Source organism: Antennarius striatus, chromosome 13, assembly GCF_040054535.1.
Source record: "Antennarius striatus isolate MH-2024 chromosome 13, ASM4005453v1, whole genome shotgun sequence".
NCBI classification, from domain to species: Eukaryota; Metazoa; Chordata; class Actinopteri; order Lophiiformes; family Antennariidae; genus Antennarius; species Antennarius striatus.
Window position 1 is genome coordinate 16,744,649 of NC_090788.1, and position 27,444 is coordinate 16,772,092.

A 27,444-nucleotide genomic window follows, 5' to 3' on the forward strand; every position below is an offset into this window, starting at 1 on the left:
TACGGTAACTGTAACAAGCAGAGTTCGAGAAATAAAAAATAACTGGAATGAATTTTTCATTATGCTTTCTTCTTGCAGAGGGAAAAAAGTTATTACTCTTAAAATAAGCCTCTAAAAGTGACTTCTGCCTCAGTTTTTGAGCTGTACGTCTCCTGTTTATGCAAATTCAATCCAGTGTGGAAATACATGCATGGAGTGGAATGCCAAGCTTTATTTGAGGCAATTTGTCACATTGAAGATGGCTTGTGTGTGTGTGTGTGTGTGTCTATTTTTGCATGCATGGAGAAATGCCCTTCAATGCACCGAAATGTACGTTCAAGCGTCCTCTTGTGCTTCCTTCCATCCTCCTCATATGGACAGTGAGGAGATGGTTGATCTTTGGGATGTGATGCTGCAGATCTCCATGTTGGTGAAGGAGCTCCCTCCCTCGCTGCAAACGTCAGGGAGAGAGGATGAGGAGGAGATGATGTTCTTCAGCCTGTGGAGGGAGATGACCAGCAGTGTCAGCAGGAACGCTAGCAGTCCGAGGAAGAGCCACACGTAGACGTAAACGTCGACCGGGCGTCCCTGTGAGGAGGCAGCCGCTGACGTGGAGGCAGAGGTTGGGGAGAAACGGAGGAAGGTCCCATTGACTGCTGCAGAGATTCCAGTTTCATTGTGACTTATCAATGGGGCGTCCATCGCTGACATCCTGGCGGTGGTTTGTCATAGATTTGCCTGAAAGAAAAAAGGAAAGAGGAGTGAGATTCATGATTACACTGAAAAATAGAACACCTGAACCATCATATATTAAAAAAAATCTTTTCTGTGTGATGAAGCTGCCGGAGAATTGATTTCTCCCTTCGGGACTCTTGAGCATACCAGATGTTTGCTGACACAAGAGTTTCACCCACATCCTCTGCTCAGAATGAAAGATCTATCTATCTGTCTGTCTGTCTGTCTGTCTGTCTGTCTGTCTGTCTTTGTGTGTGTGTGTGTGTGTGTGTGTGTGTGTGTGTGTGTGTGTGTGTGTGTGTGTGTGTGTGTGTGTGTGTGTGTGTGTGTGTGTGTGTGTGTGTGTGTGTGTGCGTGACCTGCTGCGGTCATCACATATGAGCCCGCGGTGAGGTGGTGATGAGCAGTAACAGCAGGGGGAGCGCTCATCTCATTGAATACCTGTCAGGCCTGATGCCTGGAGCTGCTTATCCTCATAAATGAAGGCATCCTTATCTGATGAAATTAGACTTCCCATAATCAGTTTCCACAAAGACAGCTGAGTCTCAGCCTCCTGCCCAGAAGATTAACTGCAAATAATGTTCCACTACGAATTACTGCATGGCACAGAAGACCATGTGGTTGAGAAGTGTCAAGCAGAAACGTTCCCAGCTTCGCTGAGACTCAGGGAGTCTGTTTCATATTTGGGTTAGGCCGGCCTTGTGTGTTGTCTTCTTCTCTGACAGCAGATAGACACTTCAAATGGGAAAAAAAAAAAAAAACCATGACCAGAACAAAAGCAAGAGGTGATCACAGACTTCATCTTCTCAACGGTGGTACTGCCAGGGCTAAACTTCTCTACATTTTATGGCCACGCATTTCATTATTGACCGTATGTGTGTTGGTCTACATAATAAACAGAAGAAATAAAAATAAACTGTATTTATTATAGTCTGCCCTTTAGCAATGATAACATGATGTTGGGACCCAGAAGTAAGAAAAAACCTACCAACACTAAAAATTGTGCAAATGAAAGTAAAAAAAGTTGAAGTTCATAGACTTTTGGTCAGAACTAAAATATCTTAAATTGCGTGCAGAGCTGAGATGTGTGTAATCCCTAGGAAGCATGGGTCCTGTCAGGTACAGATCAGGAGCCAAGGAAGCTTCACGAAAAGCTGTTATCTGTGTGTGTCGCTGAGACAGAGAAACCACAGTCCGTTCAGTCTGATGGGAAAAGTGAACAGAAGCATAAATCACCAATTGTTTTACCCTGCAGTAACATGAATAATGCATAGAGAGTAGCAATGCAAAAATGAGAATTATTAGCCAGCTAGCGGATATAGACAGACGTGAAGCCTCGCTGGGGCTCACCTGTGCTGAAAAGGTAATAAAAGGACTGATTGTCATGTATATCAGAGTAAAGACTCCATGTGTCATTAGTAACATTTACTATATATTTTTGTCAGTATTGATTAGAATGTATTGCTCTATTTAGGTTGTAGATTGTCAGAGGTGTGTTGTCATGAGCCCCTGCTGGTTTGAGTGGTGAACCCCAAGCAGTTCCCAGTCTGCTGTGTTCGGTCTCTGTGATTGGCTTGAAACGCTTTTAAAAAAGTCGTTCTGGTTTGTCATATATTATTTTACTCTATGCTTAAGTGTGCTTCACATTTCTATAATAAACACATTTGAAATTATATGAGGTGTCATTTGTTGTAGAGTCATTTGTTGTTTTCTACATCAGTACTGACTTTGCTAACAATAAATAATCCATCCCTGTGCTGTAACATACCAATTAATTTATAAATATATTTATTTCATTGTTTTAGTTTTTTCTGGTCTTAAAAAACCCAAAATCATTCTGTGTCAAGTTAAACACAACACACAACAGAGTACAACTGCTACACAGCCATAGAAACATGCTGATTGATAATTAAAAAAAAAAAAAACTTTTGTGGAGAAAACACAATTTCCTGTTTACTGATATTGATCGTTCAAGTTTTATTATGTTATTATAGATCATGTACAGTTAAAGGGGACAGCAGTGCAGATGCACATTGTGATGTATGTATGTACACACACACACACACACACACACACACACACACACACACACACACACACACACACACACACACACACACACACACACTCCTACTCACTGTCACTCCTACTCCTTCCTGCTCCCTGCATGCCTTGCTGTCATTAATAATGTGTTGTTTTGAAATCTGTGATGAGGCTGGTTCATTGAGAGATGGAGTGGCAGATAATTGGGCCTAATGATGCTCTTTGTTTCCAGGCAACAAGGTATGTTTAATTCTTTTCCAAGCTAATCTACTAGTCATGGAAACGCATACTCAGGCCTTCATTTCCACCTTGAAGTTTAATTTAGTTCCCCCTACCATAAAAAGGCAATTTGTCACTGACATCACTCGTTGAAGGTTTCACCACTGGTCACTCATAATTTTTTTTTTTTTTTTTTTTTGGGAGGGGGGCTTAAATTTTGATAATTTGAGAATACATTTCTAAATTTAATCTCATACATTCTTACAAATTAAATTATGGATTTTTTTTCACACAAGGTTTCAATGGTTTCTGATTTTTTTTCCTATCTAAGAATAACATTCCATCTTTGTGAAAACTTTTTTATGCCTACTATGAGGCAAGATGTGAATACACTGGAGTAAAATTTTTTTTTTTCTCTCTGAACATAATGTATGTAGGTTTTAAATAACTTCAAGACATAGTTTTCTGCAGTCACGCCTTCTCACTTTGCTGCAGTCACCAGGCGATGCTGATTCTCTGGTCTGCTGAGCCTGAACGTCTCTACATTTCACTCCTGAGCCTGAAAAATTCAATTGGAGATTTTTTTATTTTTTTTTTTGCGCACTTTATACCTTTTCCTATTTCTACTGCTCTTAAGTGTCTTGGAAACCTCTGGTGCTCTTTAACAGTTCCATAAAAACATACTCAGCATTTTTCAGCTTGACGGTTCTTGCTTTTTGGTCAGGGATATAAAAACAATATCATAAGAGATGTAAGCCTAATTTCTGGTGAAAGGAAGATTAATGGTTCAATTCTTAGAGAAAAGCTCATTCAAGTTTCATTAAGTTCACCCACATACTTTTTTCCCCCCAATAGCTTCTGTGAGTTCAAAGTTCTTCTGGAAAAGCTTATGTTTCTTGTGTGATGCTGACATTAACCCAAACGATTTCAGTGGATACACTCCACCTGATGATTTATTCTTTATCCAAGCCTGACTGCCAGCCATCTGACTGTGTCTTCTAGTCCACACTGGTAAAACTCCCCTCTCCTGTGAAAAACACACTAGACCCCCTGTGGGTCAACATCAACCAACCCCCTGAGCTACAGCCTTCTCAAATGGCCTCTATAATACTTTTTTCTTTTACTATCCACTGTACCAGCGTGTGCAGTAGAGAATGTATTTGGTTTTATATCCAGTCATGATCATTTTGAGCTTTTGCTGGGTGATATGAACAAAAAGAATCTCTGCATTACATTCATCTCACACATCTATATCCTCCTCCCTTGACTGGACACTAAACATACATTTATGGATATTATCAATCAACAAATCCTTGGGTTATAGATGGAGTTAGCTCTTTTGACTTGAGTGACTTGTGCTCAGCAGCGCCCATCCATGAGATGAACAAAATATTTCACTGATATTGGGTTTTTCTGCAGCACTTCATAGAATTAACGTTTCATGCCACTGCAGAATAGTGTCGGAGTCAGAAACAGAAATAATCCTGGGTTCTGTTCAGAAATGAAAGGGAAGTTGCCTCGAGTAAATCCCATGTTGAATATCACCCGAAAAACGATAGTATTTTGTCAACAGCATGCATAATAGATGTGTCACTGTGACTCAAAATGCAAAAAAGAAGCATCATTGTGCTTTATGCCGTACTGGCAGTAATGGATATCCAGTGACATGTGGGGTGATGATTAAACCATTATCATCATAAACCTAGTTCATCACAAACACCAAGCGAGGCTCTACCTCTGCGTTACCCAAAAGGATTATACACTGAATGATGCATTCACTAACATCAAAAGGAATCTAATAGGTACACTCAATTTTATATATATATATTTTTTGCTTTTAGGAATATCAGATAATGCTACATTCAGACTACAACTTTTTGAGGTTGAATCTCTGCTGCTTCTACAATGAGCATGAATAGTGGACAAGAAGTGGGATCTGTTTGCAGATAATCCTCTGAGTCCTCACTGGTCCTTGGGCGTCAGTACCGTTCCTTCACACCAGATGCCCCCAGAGTCTGAGGCTCTTTGACGTGCTTACATCTCCATCCTTCTCCACCTACTCAAACCAGTCTTCCCACACCTGCGCTCCCAGTCCAGGCAGTGTGGCGCTCAAGCGTTAGACCTTCTTGAGATTTTCCAGAATTAATTTCAGTCTTTTTATTTGCCCATTTCCTCTCAAGCCTCCCAGCCTGGAGCACATCATTCGATTCATGCAGGAGCGCTCCATACTTTTCACACAGCAATGAGTTTTCTCTGATTATGTATGTCAGCTTTTTACAATGTCAGCATTACCCTTTTGGCAACGTCAAGAGCTTTTAATATATTCAGTACATCCTTGGTTAACTCTGCTGCACACTCCCTTAACTGAACCGCCTGGAGAAATTTCTCTTTGTGAGTTCTTAAAGTTTCTTCTCTCTCAGCTGCACCTTTGCGTCTTTCCTCTTGACTTTGAACATTTGCCCACCACTAATCTGTATGGGCGTTGAGCCCTGACTACCAATTCTCCATTTGTCCTAATCAAATTCCTTCCCGAGCTGCTCTAAAAGTCACTCCTCAAACAGACACATGCATCTCTTCCATCTCCTCCTGAGACGTTGTGTCATGAATCTTCCTGTGCTCCACTTTCTCAATCTGTTCTTCGCTCCTCCACCCCCCACCAGTGCTGTTAATTCAGCACAACTGATCCTGTATAATGAATTCCGACCACATTAGCGTGCTAACACCTGACGTGTTAGTTTTGACAATACCGCTTATTTGCTTTCTTTAAATGATACCCATTACTGTGATTGCCTTTGTAGTTTTATGCTCTAAAGCTGTGAAAAAAATGATCCAACCATTTGATTTTTGTTTTTAATTTTAGTAAAAGATTTGAAATATAGTGGATTTGACAGTTGCTAGAGCTAAAACACATTAAATTCGGATTTATCTCTGTGCTCTGAAAATTCATGTTTTTGTTGATAAAACCTCTTATTTATGCATGAAGCTGTTTTTAAATCCACTGATCTTCCATTCTGGGACAGACAGAGATGACCTTTTCAAAGCGTTTCTATTTTAGTTACTAGTGTAGTTAAAAATATCTGTGGCCATAATGGAATATTCAAAGTCAACTTTCATTTGTATTAAAGGCAGATTTCCATTAAAAGACAGACACATTCTGTTGTGTATTCAACTCTGGTATTAGCTCTTTACTTCATGAATAATGGACAAGTCCCACATGTGGCAAAATGTCATGGCATTTTGTGTGTGTGTGTGTGTGTGTGTCCAGCACACAAACTCATATGTGACAGTTCGGCAGATTATCACACATACGGTTTTATTTGACGCAACAACTTACCAGGAGATAAAAGCGTCCTGAATTTCAAACATGTTAAATATCTCATCTTCTGGGTCCGCTCAGCTGAAAACGGGCCTGACACGCAACCACATGAATTCCAAATCCGCACCCCCAAAATACCACAGATAACCCACATGAGGATCACAGATAAGTAGGAATGATGAAAGTATAAAGAAAGAGCTGCTGCAACATGAACAAAGCTCTCAAACATTTCCTGGTTCTAGTTTGAAACTAATCTTTAGAGTTTGGATTTTATCAGCATTTACTCAAATCAACAATAAATATATAAAAACTGATAAATGTCAGGCGATAAGTACTGTGCTTTCAAATTTTAAAATGAGACATAGAATTTGAAGCAGCTCACAAAACAATAAACTAATGTTTTTATGCATGGCGTTGACATTTGAATGGATAATCTCACAGCACACCTGAAGGTACTCAGAGCTTGACCAGGGGTCAAAGCCCCTCCGCTCACGTTATCTGATTCAAGCACGGGAAGGTAAAGATTTAAAAAAATAAAGACAAATGGGATTGAAAGAAGAAGGTGCTTGAACATGTTCATTACATCTGACAGAAACAGTAACACGAGTTAAAACATTATAATCTGTAATTACGAAGCAAGTAGTGGACGGATTTTGTTAATTGGCCAGTGGAGATAATAAGCTCTTTGATGTGTGTGTGTGTGTGTGTGTGTGTGTGTGTGTGTGTGTGTGTGTGTGTGTGTGTGTGTGTGTGTGTGTGTGTGTGTGTGTGTGTGTGTGTGTGTGTGTGTGTGTTACACCCTTTTCTCCTTTGTTAACCATCACCGATTCCTCTGAATGCATATCAATAAATGGAGCAGTCCTTGTCTGCTTGCAGCTCATGTTCAGTTTGGATTTACTCTGAGGAACACATCAAGTCGTACATGGTTTTTAAAAGACAAACAAACCTCACTTTTGTTCACAAAAATCCTTGAATCCTTGAGTTTCTTTTCCTTGTCTATGGACTTACTACTTCTCTCATTCTTCTTCTTCTCATCTATCACATAAAACCCACTTATTTCCCAGGTCAATAAATGTAAATTCCTCCCCTTCTACCTTTATCTTTTTCTCACAAGTCTCAACTCTCTTTTTAATTGCAGTGTTGTGTATTTCCTCCATGTCTTCTCTGTAATGATGTTTACTCTGCCTATGCCCTATAGGCAGTGATAACGCACTGAATAAAGTTGCAGCTAAAGAGAGACAGACGGGTCTCTATGCAGCAGGAATCCCCTCTCACGATCACATTAATACCATCCCTGCCATGTCGCCCCCTTAAAAAACAGTTGGAAACATTTCATCTGAAACAGCCTGACGCATCAGCAGCACACGAGAAATGGACGGTAAAGAAACAGACACAGACCTTTTCAGCCGGTCCTCACTTGTGATCACGTCGTGCAGAGATCCATCCCGTTGTGTTTGGTCTTTCAGCTGAGCAGACCAAATCTGCCCCTGAGATCTACCCATCTCTCTCTCTCCCTCTCTCTCCCTCTCTCTCTCTCCCTCTCTCTCTCTCTCTCTGTCTCTCTCTCTCTCTCTCTCTCTCTCTCTCTCTCTCTCTCTCTCTCTCTCTCTCTCTCTCTCTCTTTCACGACATTGTGAAATGTGGTGGGACCATGAATTCTATGAGTGAGCTTTTATTCATCACCTGTCTGAAAACGAGAGACTGTAATGATTGAATGATGCTGCTTCTTTTCTTGCTCCCTTGAGAAGGGATGAGAAGGAAGGAGGAGAGGGCGAAACACCCCCCCTCCCTTGCTGCTCATCAAATCTATCTTTGATCCTTAATTATCGAGCACATATACCTCATAGTGAACAAGCTGTTGAACATTTGCTTTTAACAGAAAAATAGACAGATCATTACATTCACATACAAATCATAATTTCTCACATTGTTTGGTTATATATTTTATGTCTCCTTAATATTGATGCAATCTTTCTCTGATCACGGGAAACTGCATCAAAAGACAGCATTAGAGAGAAACCAACGACCCAACTGGGACACTGAACTTCACCATTAAGAATGTCTCTAAAATTTTTACGATGCTTTTAGGGAAATTAAACAAGATCGATACAACAATATAGAGATTCATCTATATTCTTAAGATTAAGTCAGTTTCTAAGGTCAATTTACACAAAAAAAGGTCATATAAACGTGTTCAGCAATGCAGATTGTTTGAGATTGTTTGGACAGTTCATTTCTACATCACTACATCATAACAGGGGTTGAATTTGTTTGCAGTGCTGCTGAAAACACTGATTAGCCTGTGTTTAAACAAGACTGATGACTGCGAGGCTCTGCTTTGGCACAGTGGTGCTGATGCCAGCGGTGTTGGTGATAGCACGTTTTGTTTATCCATGAAAATCTTTATTGTTTTCATTATATTAGCTTAGCATGTTATCGTAAGTGTGTGGCAATGTGATGTAGACACCAACTAAAGTCATTGAATTACTGTCATGCATGAATAAATCTGTTCAAGTGTAAGTCAGAACCATCCCCAGAACGTTTTAAATGGTCTTTTGTATGCTTTTATGTATCATAACATGATACGAAATGCAAAATGTTCAATAGGGAAGTTGACAATATCTTGCATACTCAGAGAAAGAAGTAAAGTAATTCCGCACCTGCATTTACGCCTCGAAATTTAATCAGCTCTTCATCAAAATCTGTTGGCAATTTCTTTTTATATCTACACCCTTCTCTCAAATGTGGTGCATAAAAAAATCTAAAGTACAACTATTTAACAGAAACATGCTGCTTTCATTCAGACTGTTTTCTTTGGTAGAAAGTAGATAAAGTTGAAAAGATATCTTTTCATGATTTGTGTGAACTAAGCCTTTAAAGTGCATCAGTACAGAAATCTTTCTAGAGCATGCTCATTTTTGGACTCTTATTATGTTTCCATCTCCTTTGATCTAAAATAAATGCTGTGCATCTGCTTCTTAACACCTTCATGGTATTCAGTGAGAGGACGGCACCTCCTCTTGAACAGATGCCTCCGTCTGTCACCATCTGTCCGCCGACACCGGCAGCAGTGGAGAACAGAGAGAACGGAGACAAGACGAAGACAACTTTATTTTACATCCAAATCCAGTTTTCACAAACGTCACATGGCTGCAGTGTTCCTACTTCAGACAAAGATGTGACAGCTGTGTGAGGAGGTTTGGGATTCATCTGAGGAGCACAAATTCATTTGCGAATATTTTCTTAATCTGCACCAACCAAAACAGAAAAGGCTTGATAAATATTTTTAATGAGACCCTCTAGGCAGTTCCACTGATGTTGATGCTGCTGAGGGAGAAGAACAAGGACAGAGGAAGGGAATGTTTCTTCATTTAATTATTATCTATATTATTTTCTCTGACCTCCAGTCTGTTAATCACATTCTGTAAGGACATTTCTAAATCTATCACAGGGAATCGTTACGTTCCTTGTTTTTCTAAGCAGCGTATATGTTTAGCAGAGCTAATTACCTCTGTGTGAGTACACACACTTGTCTCTGAGCAAACTCCAGTATTCCTGTGAGAATTTGTGTTGCTTGTGTGTCTGTGTGTGACAGAGAGAGGACTGAAGGATGGAGATAAGAGCTTTGGCCTCAGCTGGCTTTTGTTGCTAATCCTGGAAGGCGTGGCCGCCAATTCTGTGTCATTCTCTGATTTCCCAGCCTGTTCTGAGTCCACTCCATCCCAGCACTGCCCTTGTGAGGACACCAGTCTCTGCACTGCATGATAATGAGGGGGAGACATGCTTCAATGAGGGGGCTGCAGCAGCCTTTGGAGGCTATTTTGGGCTGATGTTTTTCTGTGTGCGTGTGTGTGTGTGTGTGTGTGTGTGTGTGTGTGTGTGTGTGTTTGCTTGTGTGTGTTTGCTTGTTTGTTTTTGCATCTTTTGGAATTTGAGATGCTCGTTCTGCTAAACTTGTGGGAATGGCTTGAAACTGTTACATAACAGATGGGAAAGTGTCAGACATTAGTCGCAAATTTGAAAGAAGTTGAGTGTATTTTAGCCGAATACCAGCTGCGGTTTGAAACTCTCTGGTAATCGGAAACAATTTGAAAAACTCCCCGCTGAGACAGAAGCTTACAAAATCTAAATTAGAGACTTGAGCAACGGAAGGCTTTCATTCTCTCTCGGTTTTTTCACAGAAAGTATATATGGCTTTGCATTCCTAATTTTGGAGAAACAGTTAAAAAAAAAAGTCTGTCTCTAAGATGTGATCTATAGTTTGATTTGTAAAAGATTTGGAACATCAGATGTCAGCCACACTGGCTACACTTAACGTCTCATGACAATGTCCTGTCAATCAAAACGAGATGCAGCGGCTGAAGTGGAGAAAAACACTGAGGCATAACAGACCACACACACACACACACACACACACACACACACACACACACCAGAGCAGCTTGACAGACCAAACACCAGAATAAGAATGAGAAGGGAAAAAAAGACATTGACATTGTTAAAATGACAAAACTCAAACCCTCCAGGCTGGTTCAGTAGGAATAAATCCACAACATCCAAGGACAGGATGTAAAGAAACACATGATTAAATAAGTGAACAGAACCCTTCTGAAGCTGCTGAAACCTGAACTGGTTACGGTCTCGGCGGTTTTACCCAAACCTTCTCAAAGGCGCACTCTAAATTCATGAACGAGGGGAAAAAAGGACGAAAGATGTCCTCATAGTCAGATTCATTTGAATATATGAATAATTTAAGGCACCAAAAGATTTTTGGAGTCCCTTAAATTGAAAAAAAAAAAAAAAACCTTACTCTTCAGGCATTTATTATTCATCTGAACCATCCTTGGAAAGAGGGCGAGACATTGGATGTTATACATTGTGGGTGGAGGAACATGGACAAACGCTACAATAGGACACTTGTTCACAGGATTATTGAGTCGTTTAATGTAGCCTGTATTCCATTCAGCTGTCTCCTCTCCTCACACATCTTCACTCATGATTTAACGACTTCAAATTAAAAAGTAGTAAACTTAGTAGTAAAAAGTGCAGGAAGCTTTTGGCGTAAAATTAATAGCTGTGTTGTGAGAAAGTGTGAAGAACTTAAACTTTTCCTCTGTGAGTAAGTTCCACAACTGAGATCTGATCAAACTTCATGTTTGCTTCTGTGCAGGGCAAGAAAATTAAAATAAAGAGACATTTGTCTCCTGACAGCAGAAACTGGACTGCACTCTAGAAAACATACCTTTATCAAATTCTATGTATTAGTAGTAGTTTTAATATAATAATAATATAATATACAATAATATATATTTATTGAAGTAAATATGAATATTTGAATAAATGCGTCACTTCTCTTTCAGTAATTTGTGATGTAAATAACATTTGGACACTTATTGATGTACTTGCAGAAGTGTGACAGGTGTCTTCCAGCTTTTCTAGTATCTTCCAGGTCATTTGACCTACAGTAGTGCATTTACACCGAGCAACGTTGTCACTGGACAGAGGGGAGTAGACTCCAGTTTAGCAGCGGTGTTTTGTGTCAGTCATAGTGGAATATCAAGAGCAGCACATATGTGTATGCAGGGTGTAACAACAAACTCATGCAGAACATAATGAGCAGATTGATTTATAATGAAAATAATCACTAATTTTAAATGAGCTGAAACTATGATCAACAACACAATGAGCAAATGTTTTTTCTTTCAAGCACTTGTCATAATGTAATTTTATCATTAGTAGATGCGTTTGTTCAGAATGTTACAGCACTGTGGCGTCATATTATCGACTACAGTCTGTGATTTCGTGATCAACTGATAGATCGGATCAAATGTCTCATAATCGTGTTGAAGCATATCAATACTGACAGTAGATGAAGACAGATGTTCATCTATTTGAAAATGTACAAATACTGAACTGAACAGTCATTCAGATCAGCTGTCAGATTTGTAACACTATTCGGAGAGAAGGTAACATACCGTCAATATGCTGGGTGTCAAAGGTCAGTTTGAATATTGCTTCTGGGTAACGACGACGACCATCCTTCTGACAAGCAATCTATGAGCAGGAATACCGACAAATTTATTTTTCCTGACCCTTTCAGGCACTTTAGCCAATCACAGCTGGGTAGTTGTTTGCATAGCAGTGTGTCCATCCACTGAGGGGTCTGCTGATGCTCCCATAACGCCAATCTCTTCACGTATTGAATTATTAAAATAAGTGTGTGTTGTTTCCTGGTTTCCTGCATTCCACCGCCATAAATAATGGGTAAAAGGAGCTCTTCGTATTGACAGAACACCTTCCTCCTACCATAGAACTCATTTTCCTACTCTGCCCCAGGGCCACTAGAACGATTGGCACCAAATTTCCACCTCATTCTTCCTCAACAGAATGTCCTTTAGTTTATGACGACCATTAGCATCCGGTACTGTATTCTCATTGCACAAAGACTGAGTGATATATTTAACCATCAACAAGATTTTTATTACTTTATTTATTTTTTCATTATTCCAATTATTTTAGGATATTTTGCTCTGAATTTTTGGCACAGTTTTTAACCTTTTTTGGAGTTGTGGTCTGTGTTGCTTTGAAAACATACCTTTGTGATGCCAGCCCCCTGTAGAGATATTAAATACTGTTAATCCAACCTAATAAAACCTGGTGCATGAAGCATTTTCACAAAATAACTAAACAGTTTAGACTATGTCCTTGGTGGCTGAGTAATTTTGTCTAGAAATATCAACCAGTCACCATGAAACAAAGTTCTCAAGAGAAAAGAGGATAATTAATATTTAATAGATGCTGAGAACTGGTGAGACAGTAGAATTCCACAATGCCTCATCTGTAGCCAGATATGAAACATTTAAGAGAGACATTTGGTTCATCTCACTGTTATCCATAATTGTAAAGGGAAGAGCTGTTTCTCCTGCAAAAAGTGATGAAAAAAAATCCTCGTCACACCTCAGCAGATTAGACTGCATTTTCATCTAACACATCTAACACTGTTTTGTGCTTGGGGTGAGACAAAGTCTCAGTTGTGATGTCTCCCAATAGAGGTAACACTACTGGATGAAGGTGCTGCTGAGAGATGAGATTCGTCCATCCTCGTCTGGACGGATTCTCCCAGATGGAGCTCTATTTCTGAGGTGATGCTCAAACCACCAGCCCATCTGGCCAAAGTCTGTCACCAGCAATACATCACACTAATGAAATGGCAACAACCCAGTGCTATCTGTCATATGCAATCTGCATCTGCTTAAACACTGAATTTAAATGAGGAAGGAGACAATCTTGTGTTTTGTGTTTAAACTTCCATGTGTGTTTATACAGTTGTGTGTTTCTTCTCTCAGGACAATATGAACAGCAAATTTAGATTATTTTAAGAAAATATCCACAGTAGGCCGACGTGTCAGTCAACTGCAGAATATTCCACTGGTTCTGGGGTAGAGCAAAGTTCTAATATGCTGTGTCGGAGAGGCAATCGCTAACGACCAAACCATCCTTCTTTGTTTGTTATAACTGGCACTGATTTATAATCCAGCTGCAAGTCTGTAACCAGTGAAATTGACTAAATTGTATTTGAATTTATTTTCTACTTTCGACACATGCAGTCTTGTTAACATAAAAATTGAGTTCAAACAAAAAATGCAGTGAGTCACAGTATGCAACAGTACTAATAACAAGAACAATAGTAATTCCTGGCACATCTACATGTAAGCCATTTTTCTATTTTAATCAGACTATTTCAGTGCTTTGCACCATCTCCACCCCTAAGGCGTTTGGGTGATTGCTGGATTTGCTCATTTGTAAAATGTGATATTAATGCGTGATAATGACACTGACTTGGTTGTAATTTTTCCATATTGCTTTTATTTAACTTCTTGTGGCTGTGCCCTCATTTTTTTCTTCTAATATGTTTATTAAAGATGACACCATGCTATTAATTTCCTCAATCATGTACAATATACTACAGCAGACGTATCTGACCTTGAGGAGAAACTCTGCCACCTTATGGACAATATAGGAACAGCAGGTTGTGGGCATGGGTTGTAACTGATTTATTTTTTCTCATTGTCCACTGTGGATTTTTTTATACAGTAGTCCCTAAATCAACTACATTACAGGTCATTTAAATGTCCACTTGCTCTCTCGTGTTTTTTCAGTGAACCACACAAGACCAAATTGTAACTTATAGTTTTCCAATGCCTTTTTGGGAGTTTTCGTCAAAAAAAAAACAAAAAACAAAAAACTATTTCTCATATATGCAATTATAAAAAAGCAAAATCAATAACAGCAACTTATAAAGCTTATTTGTAAGAATAAAATACTTATCCTAATGATATAATCCTAATCATTGTACTGATCACAGATGTTCCGGTGGCGGACAGATGAGACTGACGTCACCGACTGTTCGCTCCGGTGCGTCCAGACGTTCAACAGAAGTTAACGAAGGAAACCAACACCAGCCACAGCAGAAAGTAGTTTGGACTCACTTAAACAGAGAAACCGCTATTTGCCTCCTGATCCGCAGGCCAGACGCACAAGAAGGAAACTGCTGATGGTTGCTGTCAGAGGAAACATCCCGTGTCCCATCCTGGTCACCTGGTAACCGGTGATCGGTGAGTGGCCGTCAGGTTTCGTCCAGGAACAGCTGGAACCACATGGTGATCTCTGCGCTAGGCTTCATTTGAAGCCTTGTTATCTCGTTTGCCAAACCATGTGTGTAATTAAAATCCTTGTAACCATGGTAATAATTTTTCACACATGTTTAACGCAGGTGTGTTGGAGAACTCAGTTGTTGTAGATTTCATTTTTCATTGAAATCTGTGCTCACATAAATATGTAGATCTGAACTATTTTGTTTAACACACACCTACTTTTTGGAGTTACGCGGAATGTCATCATTTGTGTTCATATTTCAGTGAAAATAACGTTTCGTATATATCCTTTTCCTTGCTCCCAGTGTTTCTACAGTGCTCCACAGCTGGATCTATCATCAATAATCTTTTAGTCGGCCACAAGAATGTTTTATGTTTTGTCTCCAGTGAAGGTTTGAACTCCATTGAACTGTACTTTTGCAAATTGAAGGTAACCCCCGGCTATTTTCATAATTACTTTGATAGATTTTCCATCGGAAATCTAAAACATTTATTTGTTTCAGTCACTCATATGTGATGATTTGAGATTAAATTTTATTAACATATGATATTAACATTATATTATAATTAATATCTCAGAAGATATGAAATGCAAATAATAAACCAATAAAATCTTTCTTGCATATTTTAGACAGAAACTGTTCTATTGATCTGTGTTATACCAATATAAATTTTTAATGATTCATTTACTTGCTCAACATTTACCTGCTCAACATATCTTCATTTATGTATATGATGCTTGTGGCATCATATAGTTTTCCTTTCTTCCCTCTCTGAATATTTCTCTTTTGTTTGGAGTATAACTCAGAGCCATTGATATGTTTTTATGAATTTCAAACACGTGGAAGATTGTTTCACTTTGAGGATGTTTTATTTTCGCAAACAAATCATGCATAAATATCAGCAATATTTCCTATCTAAAAAAGGCGTAAATTATCTTTGTTTTGTGTTTTCATACCAACATTTCATACAACTTCTTGAGAAAAGAGTGAGATTGTTATTGAAGCACATTTTGTTCCAATTGACTTTGTTACAATTTTGATATTTATTTCTACCTGACTGCTAAATGGAAAGAACTCTTCACGTAACTACACTCAGCGCCTGGAGAGATGTACCGCCTCCTCAAAGCTCTTGTTTATCAAGTGTTTCTATTATTTTTCCACTCCTGTACCACCTAATTATTTGTTCCATTTCCATTTCCTTCTTTAAAGATGGACCTAAGTACAAACTCCCCTGGCAAAAATCTGATTGGCATAGAAAACCTTCCACATCAGAGTAGAGCCAATGCAGTTCCTGTCCAGCACCGGGTGGTGCTGGGTACACTGTCAGAAAATGAGCAACATGGTCTGTCCTCCAGCCAGGTGAGTAAGAAAGGTGCAACGGACAGAGCTAAATGTTGTGATCTCCCCTTACGGAACATTTCAATCAAGTTGTGTCATTTTTTTCCACAGGGAAGCCAGTTTTCCAAGCCTAGTTCGATATCAGGTAGCTCCCAAGTTGCCCTCTTTGGCTATCCCTCCAGTTCCAGTTATAATGTGTACGTCGAAGAGGCTCGTGAAGTTGTTCTCGCTGCTTCCGGTCAAGAAGTCACCTCAAACAACTCATACTTAGATTCCGAAAAGGATATCTTTCAGAATGAAAATTGTAAACTCCTGTTGGAACTCGGTTCAGGTGAGATGAGAGGTGACAGGAAGAGATGAGATGACAGGAACAAAATCACACAAAGACTTGTTTTGTGCTCTTAATCTGAGGTGGTATTCTCTCTTTTATAGGTTCATTCCAGGACACCTCAATGCAGTCTGATGATTCTGTGGTGTTAGAGGAGATGCTGTGTGTTTCTGATTACACAGAGGAAATTTATCAGCACATGAGGGAGAGAGAGGTGTGAAATCATCTGAACTATGAAAAATTAATCCTTAACAAATTACAGTGTGTAATGTTTTGTTTTCTTCTGTGAAATAGCTTTAAATACTTATGAATAATTTGGTTTTGTTTCTAATGCCAGATGAGGTTCATGCCAAGGCCAGCCTACCTGAGACATCATCCAGAGATCACAAATGACATGCGGGTCGTCCTGGTGGACTGGCTAGTGGAAGTTGCCCAGGAATACAAGCTTCATTCTGAAACTCTCTATCTCGCTGTCAACTATTTAGACCGCTTTCTCTCCCGCACAAAATCTGTGAAACGGTCCAAGCTACAGCTGGTCGGCACTGCAGCTTTACTGACTGCTGCGTAAGCGTGTTTGTGTTTAAAGAGATTTCATATGTTTCCTATCCAGTCATTGATTTTTCCAAAATCCCGACGTCATCTGATCTGTCAACCTGCAGAAAATATGAGGAAATCTCCCCTCCTGAGCTGAAAGACTTTGTGTACATCACAGACAACACCTACACTAAAGAGCAGTTGATGCAGATGGAACACATCTTCCTGAAAGTACTGGCTTTTGAGCTGATGGCCCCCACCGCAGACCAATTCCTTAATATTTTCATATCCATCCACCAGGTCTGTGCCACCACCAGGAACCTGGCCCTGGTGAGGAAAACATCTCCAGTGTTCAACTCAATATCCACCACCATTTAAGTTAGAGTTCACCATGTTCCATGATCTTTTGTCGATGCAGCAATGTGTTTTTGTCTCTTCTTAGTATATTACAGAGTTAAGCCTGCTGGAAATGGATCCATTAGTAATATACAATCCATCTATCCTAGCAGCTGGAGCCTACTGTCTTGCAAACTACACTCTAAACAAGGCTCTCTGGGTAAGTTTATTCAGATCATTGCAAAGCCGGCTTAGAATCTCTTTAACATTTTTTTTTTTCAAGGAACTAACAGATTTTTTTCTTGTATGTTTTAGCCTGATTCTTTACATACCTTTACTGGTTATACAATGGACGATATTATGTCCTGCTTCACTGACCTCCACCACCTTTACATCAGCGCAGATACTTGTCCACAGCAGACCATCAGGGAGAAGTATAAGAGCTCAAAGTAAATACTAGTTTGTAGCTTATCAAAATTATTTATGTGAATTTATTGAGAAGCCATTGCTGACAGCTTGTGTAAACATTAGGCCTTTAAGGTATTTTATTTGCAGTTTGGCTTGCTTGTCAATCATCTGGGATCCAATTTTACTCTTCTTTTGTCTGTTGCAGGTATTGTCATGTGTCACTAATCACACTACCACCTATTCTAACGCCCTTATGAATCACCACTCCACCCATCTTCTCATGTTTCTGCTCAGAGAAAATTGAATTGTATTATTAGAGGACAACAGGACAAAATAAGCTGAATCGTCCAACAAATCCTGATATGTTATTATCCTTTGGGTGCTTCATTTGATTCTATTTCCCTGAAGTTTGTGCTAATGCTATCTACCAATAAATTGTTTTAAACATACTTTATGACTGAAGAATGTGTATACTTACTGGTTTTTATATGAATGTTTTTAATAACTGTTAAATTATGAGTGTCAATCTACAATTTATTGAGCTTTTATTTCAAATTATGATTATAAGTGTCACCACTTAAAGCATTCAGTATTTATATAGTAATTTTAAATTACATTTAAGCTATATATATATATATATATATATATATATATATATATATATATATATATATATACGTGTGTGTGTGTGTGTGTGTGTGTGTCCACCACATGTGTAGTGAACAAGTAATAACTGACTAATTTAATTAATTAATTTAAAGAGCTCAGGCTAAAGGAAATATCTTGATAAATGTCATATTCCTTCTGAATAAAGTTCCATTTTCCACTTTGTATTAATCATTTTTTGACTGAATCCTGGAACCTACAGATTTTATTTTGAAAATATTTCAAGGAAGTAATTTTTTTTTTTCAGGATAGTTTGAAGCTCGCGCTCGGTGCTGCGGCTTCACCAGGTGAAGTGAAGTGAACAGATTTTAGGGGAAGAAGGCTTTTCTTTCTTTAAAAATAGAAGAAAGTACGACAAAACTGTTGTTACTAATATAAGGAAAACATTTGTACATTTTTATTTGTTTGTCTTTTTGCTTTTCACAGGATATTGAAGTTATTCTGTTGAGGTAAGTCAGATTTATAGTGTGGTTTTATGATTTATGCTCCAGTAGTAAAGTTGTGGTGATTGATGAGGTAACAAAAGCTCCTTGATGTTCTATACATTTTATACTTGAATGAGTCTACTGGTGTTCTGAAATAAATAAAGAGTGTTTCCTTGAAGTTCACACGCAGGCTGGTCGTTCAGGTAAAACCTGATGTGTTTGCTGCCTCATGCTAATGGCATCCGTGGAGGCCGCCAACATCAGTGCGTGACTGAGATTATTCTCACTCCCGCGGCTGAGATTAACTAGATGGAGCTGTAGACGAATAATAGATACCAATGTGCCGCAATTGCAAATAATTACACAGAAATGAAAATTATTCCATATTATTACAGTTAAATACAACAAATATTATTACAGAATTTCTGAAACATACCCCACAATGCATTTTTTTAACTGACAACTGCAGTTTCTTACTTATTTGACCCCTTAAACCAAGAGAAGCATCCCAAACACTGAACTTTGAGGCCCTTTAGCCACGATGAGCTCCTGTAAATGTGATGCGTATCCAGACAGAAGCTTCTTGCTGCTCTCTTCAGGAATCTTAACCTGTTCCTTATGAGCAAAGACCTCCAGATCTCTAATAATCCTGGATTTAAATTCTGCAGCCACTTGTTTAAAAACTTAGGAATTTCTATGGCATGAGTGTGAAAACCACTCTAGATTGATCCAGTTTCTTATGAAACCAAACCTTAAGAGGAATTATTAAATAAGTTATTAAGCAAATCCATGTTATGCAATAGCATCATGGACACATCACATAGAGTCCTTCATATGCATCACTGGCAGCAGCTGGCCACCAAAGCCCTTGTGCAATGATAAAACAATGTATTAGTAAAATGTTGCTGGTGGGGGTCAGTGCTATCTGAGTGCATGTAGTGTTTGTGATGTCTTATTGTTCCTGCCATCCTTTAATTATGGTGTTTAATTTAAATCAAACAACCCAAATAACTCAATTGTAGTCAGCTAGTCACGCAATGTGTGTGTGTGTGTATGTGTGCGCGCGCGCGTGTGTGTGTGTGTGTCGTAGTGTTCCAAAACAAATATAACCTAAACCAATAACTGCCAGCAACATTTCACTCCTGTTGTTTCAGTGTTTGAGTTCCTCTCTGCCTCCATTCTGTTCCTACTAGTGTGTCCATCCGTGCTGGTCAGTATGGCTGATCCTGCTGAGTTGCTGCTGATCAAGGACCAGTATGAGTTGGCATTTCATTCTCTGAGCCGTGGGCTGGCTGCTGAAGAGGCTGGGAAAAGAACTGAGGCGCTAGAGTATTACAGGAAAGGTCAACAGCACCTTACTCAAGGAATAGAAGTCCCCACAGGGGGGGAAAGACACGAGGGAGCAGCCTGGGACATGGCCAGGCAGCTTCAGCACAAGATGATGGACACTCGGGCCACTGTCAGCTCCCACCTCTCTGAGCTGGAGACCACTTGGATCACAACCAAATCCCAGAGGAGCTGCGTGTTGGAAAATCTCCCTCAAAATATGTACCCAGACCTAGCACCAAACCAGCAACCTCCCCAGAGCTCCCTCCACCATCTTTACCCCACCGTACCTGCTGACACCCCAAACAAAACTCCAACCCACAAAACACCCCCTGCCAGGCCTCCTGCCCCTGCTTGTCTGCACACTAACAGGCTCAGAGCATCAGGAACTGGAGCCATGGCTCAACCAGGCGACAAGCCTCCTTCATACACACCACTGGCAGCAGCCGGCCACCACAGTCTGGCTTATGGTCCCGCGGGAAATGGTTTCGGTTCAGGAAAGCAGGCTGAGGCAGATGGAAAGGAGCTGATTTTCATTCCGGCTGGGGTGCAGATGTTCTTCGTGACACCAGATGGGCAGGTTAGCTCGCTGTCTTCCACAGGATTCCTTCGCATCATGACCTTTGATGCTCAGAAGTCAGATTCCAGTGCATTTCTACATGTAAGTATACAGTGTGAAAAAATAAGTGTGTTTTTGCCTGTGGATGTGTCAAGTTGTTCTATGTATGCTGCATACGTTTAGGCTCTAAAATTTTCAGCTCTCACTGATAAAACATTTAAAATCTAAGCTGTGAAAATTTGGCCTTTTTTTTGGGGGGTTGAACAAACATTTTCCTAATTTAAACTGAATGTGTTGACTGATTAAGGAGATTACAGTTATGCAACATTCATGAATCTGATGAATATTTTTTTCTTTTTTTGACTGGTTTTGTCTCTTAAACCTCTGTGAATAGTGAAAAACATCAGGTGACTCTATCAAATAATGACCGAACTTCCAAAACATTCAGTTTAGACTGATTTTGAAGAGCAGAAAAAAGTTTCCATCAGACCACGAGCACAGAATTATGTTTTGACCATTTAGCTAGAAAAGTATTAATCAAGTATCACAACTGTTTCCCCTGCAATGTGATTATTGGAATAGTTTTGAGTGACATAAAACGAAAATGCACAAAAAAACCTAAAGTATTACTCAAATAATTCTAAATATAATAATTCAATTTCACTTTTCATATTAAGAAATGTATTTCAATAACTTAATGTTTGCCTGCGTGGTAATAGAACAGATCAAATTAAGATACTTTATCGAGCAGGGAATTACCGGTATGTTGTTAATTTACTTCAAAGGAAATTTAATCAAACACAGCTCTATTAATATTAACTCCCTTCTAAAAAGATCTGCTCTGACCTTTTGTATCGTAATTTTTTTCATTGAGTTGATCAACATTGAATAAAAATAATGCATTCTGTCACCTCTACAAAGCATCCTTTATGCTCTGCTGCATATTGCAGTGCAAAGCGTGACTCGCTGTCACGTATTGTGGCCGTTCTTTGTTTGCCGGTCAGACAGTGGTCCCATTAACAGATGACTCTGGGCTTCTGTTGTGCCGTAGGTCTGCCTCCCGCACCCTCACAGGGTCGCTCTGTTAGGGGCATACCAGTGACACAAGGGAAAAATAAATTTCAGTGTAAAGGCTGAGTGGATCCTCGATATGAGTCCTGATGGGACTAAAAGCATGTTATTTTGAGAACACTAAAGAAGACACTGAAGAAGTTCATTTTGAAGATAGCATTGAATGTGGGATGATTTTTAAGTCACATCATTTGAAAATAAAAAGGAGAAATTAATAATTATTTAACGACTTGACAATCAACTGAATATTATATTCTAACCAGTTCTTAGAACTTCTCACTGACATGATCTTTTTTGTAGTTTATTTAGAATATGTACATTCAAGAACCCTCCTCAAATATTACTCCTTTAGAAATACTCCATCATGTATCTCTTCCTTGTACAAATAATGCTAGACCGTGTTCACCCTCAACAAATGCAGGTGAGTGCAAGAGATGATAAAAAAGTCTCAGCCAGAAGGAATGCTGAACAGAAAGTAAAAACATTCCACATTTAATTCAGCATATTTGTACTGCAGGCCTTGTCAGATGGTGTAACAAGACATATAAATTGACTTTCATTAATTTTAATTTCATTTCATTCATTCATGTCATTTATTTATTTCAGGCAAGGCAAGGAAAAAACAAAAAACAAACACAAATAAATAAATAAATAAATAAATAGTTAAAATAAAGAAGCAAAGATCATAACTCAACAATACAATTCTGCCTGAAAGGGAGTGGGAAGAAGAAAACTTATGTAATCCCACCCCAGTTCCTGATTCAGGGACCAACACACTGAGCTTCACTGCTACTTCATTCAAGGACAACCACACAATAATTGCATCATGATGGCATCCCCATGGGCAACAGTAATTATCACATTGCAATAGCAATTCCACACAACAATGTATGGAAGGCACAATATACCAATAATGGTAATGTACAATATACCAACAATGGTAATTGACAAATGCCAACAACAGTAATTAACAAAATACCAACGATGGTAAAGAAACACTAAGCACATGTTAACAAAACAGAACAGCAGTTTGAATTAAAGACCCTCATCTCTATATTTTGACCAGACTTGATGTTTATGTGGTGGGGGTTTCGTTTTTCTTAAGGACAGGAGACAGTGTATTAAACACAAGATATTTATTTTGTCAATTCAAATCATGTATAGGTTGAGTAGCAGTACAATAATATCATCAATAGGTTGAGTATGAGTCCAATAACATCATCGATGATATTGACAGACAGACAAGTTCAACAAATACTTATCTAAGCATGATGAGAGCTCTGGAGACGATGAAAAAGTCCTCCGGTGTGTTGTTGCAGAATATTCTGGTTACAGGAAAAAACTTCAAGTACAAACTAAGAAATGGATCACATATCTTTTTATACTCTAAAGGCGTGACTAGGGGGAGGTATTAACCTCGGCCCATCTGCTTTCAACCAGTTCTTTACGGGCTTTCAGTTGGTTCAGACCTCCAGACGTTACCAAAAATATCAAGTCGACAGTTTCACAAAACTATTTGATGACATAACATAATCAGTCCTGCGAACCCTGTGAGGACATATCTGCTGCAGACATTCTTTGGATGACCCTGTGCAGAAACATACATTCTAATTTCAGGTATAGTATATGAAATGATCTGGCTAGCTGCTTCTGTCAGTGTCTAACTTCTTCCAAGGATACCGACAGTCATGCAAGCATTTCCAAATATGGTCTAACAGTAATTATTTTCATGCAGCGTCTTCATGACCTCGAGACATCCTGGGGCCACCTTCACAAGAGCTGAATAATATGACACACACAACACTCCAGATCTTTGGTTCAATTAAATGATATTATTTTATTATATTATTGTATTATTTTATTTTATTAAAAACTTTCCACCACATTTATATAACACTTTGAATTTATGAGTACTTTGGCATTGCTTGTGTTGTGAGTCCAGATTGTTCCAGAGTTTCACTCCGCATACAGCCACACAAAAACGTTTACGCCTGTTTGAGCTCTCGGCAATGAAAAATATCCAAAACCTCTCAAGTTATGAGGCCTGACTGGAGTTATAAAGAATCGTTGGAGGTTTGGTGGTAATAATTTGTTGAATGCTTTATGTAAAACTATTGATGTATTATATTGTACAAGATCGTGAAATTTTAGCAACTATTTCTAGAGGTATTTGCTAGAAATAATCATGACATTGATTTGAAATCTTAAGGCCCAACACAAATAATGTGCAGCTTTCTTGTCAAAGATCTGAGGTTAAATCAACTATAAGAATAACAGGTCTGAAAGTGTTTGTTTCTAACATACTGTATTTAAACTAATAGACAATCAAGGTGAATGCAACCCTTTATTTATGGTGTGTAATGTTTTCAAGGTGTGTGACTGGTTGTACCCACTGACCAAAGACACTCCAGTTCTGCTAGCAAACTCTGGGATTTATATGTTCCCGGACTCACTGGCAGAAACTCCAGGGTCCTACGTGGGCATCGTTTTGTCCTCTGAACTGCCTGCTGCTGATCAAGAGTTGTTTCAGGACATCTTAAGGCAGCTCGTTGAACTCAGGATCCAGGTCAGTATTTACTGTGTATGAGTATTTTATGTGTTTTAAGAGAAAAAGAGCATTTTCATGTTTTCTCATCTTTTAGCAACCAGTGTCATTCCTGACTCTAAAACATATGCACTCATTCCTTTGTTACCTTAATGTTTGTGTAAACAACAATCCCTTAGGTGTTGTAAATGCATTGATGCCTTTAGAGACACAATATGTGTCACTTTGCTCTTTTGACATTTCAGCAGGAACTGCTTCAAAGACTGTCCGCTAGTTGTTCAGATGTGAAGACATTTCAACAATCTTGCTGTATTTCTGTTAAACAAATAAATGAATTGTTTCCCCGACAGGGTCCAGAAGGGACTGATGCAGAGGTCATCAATCTGAGCGAGAAAATCCCCCTAGTTTCCCCAAAAGATCAGACAGGGGTGACAGAAAAACCTCTTGTTCCTGGCTGGAGTGAGAAGATGTCACAAGGGATCTTGTCAGGTATGTTCGTGAGTGCATTTCCAAAAGAAAACTACCACCAGATGGTGATGTTTACATTACACATAGTATTACTCCAACCAACTCTCCATTGCCAAAAGTGGATATTTTGACAGGCCAACAGAGAAACTGTTGACATGTGTTCATTGCTGAGCATTCTTTTGTCTTTAGGAGCCTCAAAACTTAGTGTTGGGCTTGTGAAAGGAGCAGAGGCCACTAGCAGGGCCATCCACAGAAGAGGATTCAAGATTCGAGACAACATGACGCCTGAAGACACCCCAACAGAGGTCAGCCCACATGTCCACAGAAGTCTGTATGTGATCCAGAAGGCCACTGGAGGTGCAGTGCGGGTCAGCAAATTCTTGGGTAAGGAATTATAAAGATTAAAAATCATAATATAATCATTCTCACAAACCCCAGAATTATTTCATTATGTTTTAGTAACAATTATGATAAAATGTGCAAATCTATTGTATTGGTAAAATGATAACAAACACATAAAGAAAGATCCTTTTCTTTTGGCAGATTCTACTAATTCCACTAATGAGGGAACATGCACCTATACGTACGTTAGCATCTGTTCTGTATATTTGCAGTTGATGGGGTGAGTGCGGTGATGGGACACGTGGCAGAGAAGGCAGCACCTCATGTGAAAAAGCATGGCGCTAAGTTGGTCCCAGAGTCTTGGAAGAAGGGCAAAGATGGACAACCATCCAACTTGGATGGAGCCAAGCTTGTGGCTGCCAGCAGCTTTCAAGGTTTTTACCAGTGTGGTGTATATTTAGATCAAACACTGAGGCACGTTACTTCAGTTCTCAAACCTTCTATCACTGATATTCAAACCAGGTTTCTCTACGGTTTGGACCAGTCTGGAGAGTGGGGCAAAGCTTGTTGCCAAAAGTGTTTCTGCAGAGACTGTTACAAATGTGAAGTACAAGTAAGTTTCAACATTTCACATTTCTGCTCCTTTATATCTGTTCATAAATATCTGTTGAACTTATTCCCAGCATGACCTTCTTTTCTATTTCTCAATCTCTGGTTGCTTTAAAAAAAAAACAACCCTGGAATTGTTCTTCATCAGAAACCAGCTTTATAGTTTCTTCCTTCTTGGTACTTTGGGAAACTGATCTGATTTCACACCTGTTTCTTTTCAGATTTAGGGGATTAGGGAATCTAATAAAAATGTCAAGACACATATGACTGCATGCTGGAGTAAAGGCGAAGGCGAGCCGATCCAGTTCAACTCTTTCATTAACCCACAGCAAGTCAGAAAGTAACTCTCAAAAAGATGTTTTCAAAAAAGACTAACACGACAGCTAACACATCTGGACATGTTACATACAACTTTTGGATAATTTTTTGATTTGGTGTCAATTAACCCTTTCTGTTTTACGTATGTCTTTCTGGCCTTTGGTGCAGGTCTGTTAACTTCAGCTCAGTAAGTGCTTTGTGTTGGGTGGTGAGGCTCTTGATGTTCATGCACTCTGTAGTAATTTTCCTGATTTGTAACTAATAAAACTACTGCAAATATGAAATATGACTTTTTCTTTTTTTAACTTGTTAACATGATTTCATAGAGTGTCAATGTCACATTACTCCAGGGTCTCATTTGTGTACACTGCCTCATCTATTCTCTTCCCTAACTCCACCACATTATTTGTGGTGAAGGTATGGTGACGATGCTGGCGAAGCTACTGGCACTGCAATCAATTCATTGGTCAATGTCGGTGTGACTGCATACAACATTGACAATCTGGGTGTCAAAGCCCTCATGAAGACGGCAGGCAAACAGACAGCAAAGGCCATGGTCCAAAGCCCTAAAGGAGAACCAGAAGGACCTGAGGGGAAGGAGGCCCAGAAAAAGACAAAGGAACAGGAAGACCAGCAAAACAAAAATGGGAAGGACAAACATGCGTAAGAGAAGAAAGAAAAGAAAAATTAGGACATCATTTCTGTGCTTTAGGGTTTTTGAAGGATCTTACATTGCAAAAATATTGGAATTGCCAAATAAAGCAAAGTGCAGGTTTACATCACAAGCTCTCTATAGAATGAATATTTCTCTAGGTCAAAGTTTGTAACTTTGTTTTCAACTGTGTTTGTAACTTTCCACTTATTTGCGTGATTATCTGTCAGGGTTATATCTATAGATTTTTTAGGTAACATTCCTTTAAATATCTACTGAATGAATAGTTTACATTTACTGCCTATATGAGAATATTGATGAGAGATGATTGTTATTTGGTACTTTATTATGAAATGTATTTCTAAAGAGAGATGAAAAATGTGATCTCCTTTGTTCACAAACAAAGTCTAATTTGTCCTCAGCAAAATACATCAATTGACATTTATTGGGTGTTTATGTTGGAAGTTAAATTAAGAGATTAATATATGAAATGAGGTTTAAAAATACAATTTACCGTGAAATTTGTATTTGTACAAGTTATTCATTATTTCCTATATATCATCGCAGGTTC

At 38.9% G+C, this 27,444-nt stretch overlaps 3 protein-coding genes across 4 annotated transcripts; 2 read left to right on the plus strand and 1 right to left on the minus strand.

Moving 5' to 3' along the window:
* Positions 1-348: 348 nt before the first annotated feature.
* Positions 349-690, minus strand: LOC137605733 (serine-rich and transmembrane domain-containing protein 1). The gene has a single exon (XM_068330440.1). The coding sequence runs from the start codon at positions 688-690 to the stop codon at positions 349-351; it is 342 nt and encodes a 113-aa protein (XP_068186541.1).
* A 15,467-nt stretch (positions 691-16,157) lies between these two features.
* Positions 16,158-18,149, plus strand: ccna1 (cyclin A1). The gene is made up of 8 exons (XM_068330441.1): positions 16,158-16,307; positions 16,398-16,617; positions 16,719-16,828; positions 16,952-17,178; positions 17,274-17,478; positions 17,591-17,704; positions 17,800-17,933; positions 18,098-18,149. The coding sequence occupies exons 1-8, from the start codon at positions 16,158-16,160 to the stop codon at positions 18,147-18,149; spliced, it is 1,212 nt and encodes a 403-aa protein (XP_068186542.1).
* A 706-nt stretch (positions 18,150-18,855) lies between these two features.
* Positions 18,856-27,379, plus strand: sparta (spartin a). 2 transcript variants are annotated; one of them, XM_068331715.1, is made up of 8 exons: positions 18,856-19,007; positions 20,177-20,970; positions 24,311-24,505; positions 24,835-24,973; positions 25,142-25,336; positions 25,567-25,728; positions 25,817-25,907; positions 26,639-27,379. In XM_068331715.1, exons 2-8 carry the CDS (start codon positions 20,200-20,202, stop codon positions 26,886-26,888), a joined length of 1,803 nt encoding a protein of 600 aa, XP_068187816.1. In that variant the 5' UTR covers positions 18,856-19,007; positions 20,177-20,199; the 3' UTR covers positions 26,889-27,379. The 2 variants fall into 2 exon arrangements, with proteins under 2 accessions (XP_068187816.1, XP_068187817.1); XM_068331716.1 differs by lacking the exon at positions 26,639-27,379 and adding an exon at positions 26,125-26,489.
* The last annotated feature ends 65 nt before the right edge of the window (positions 27,380-27,444 follow it).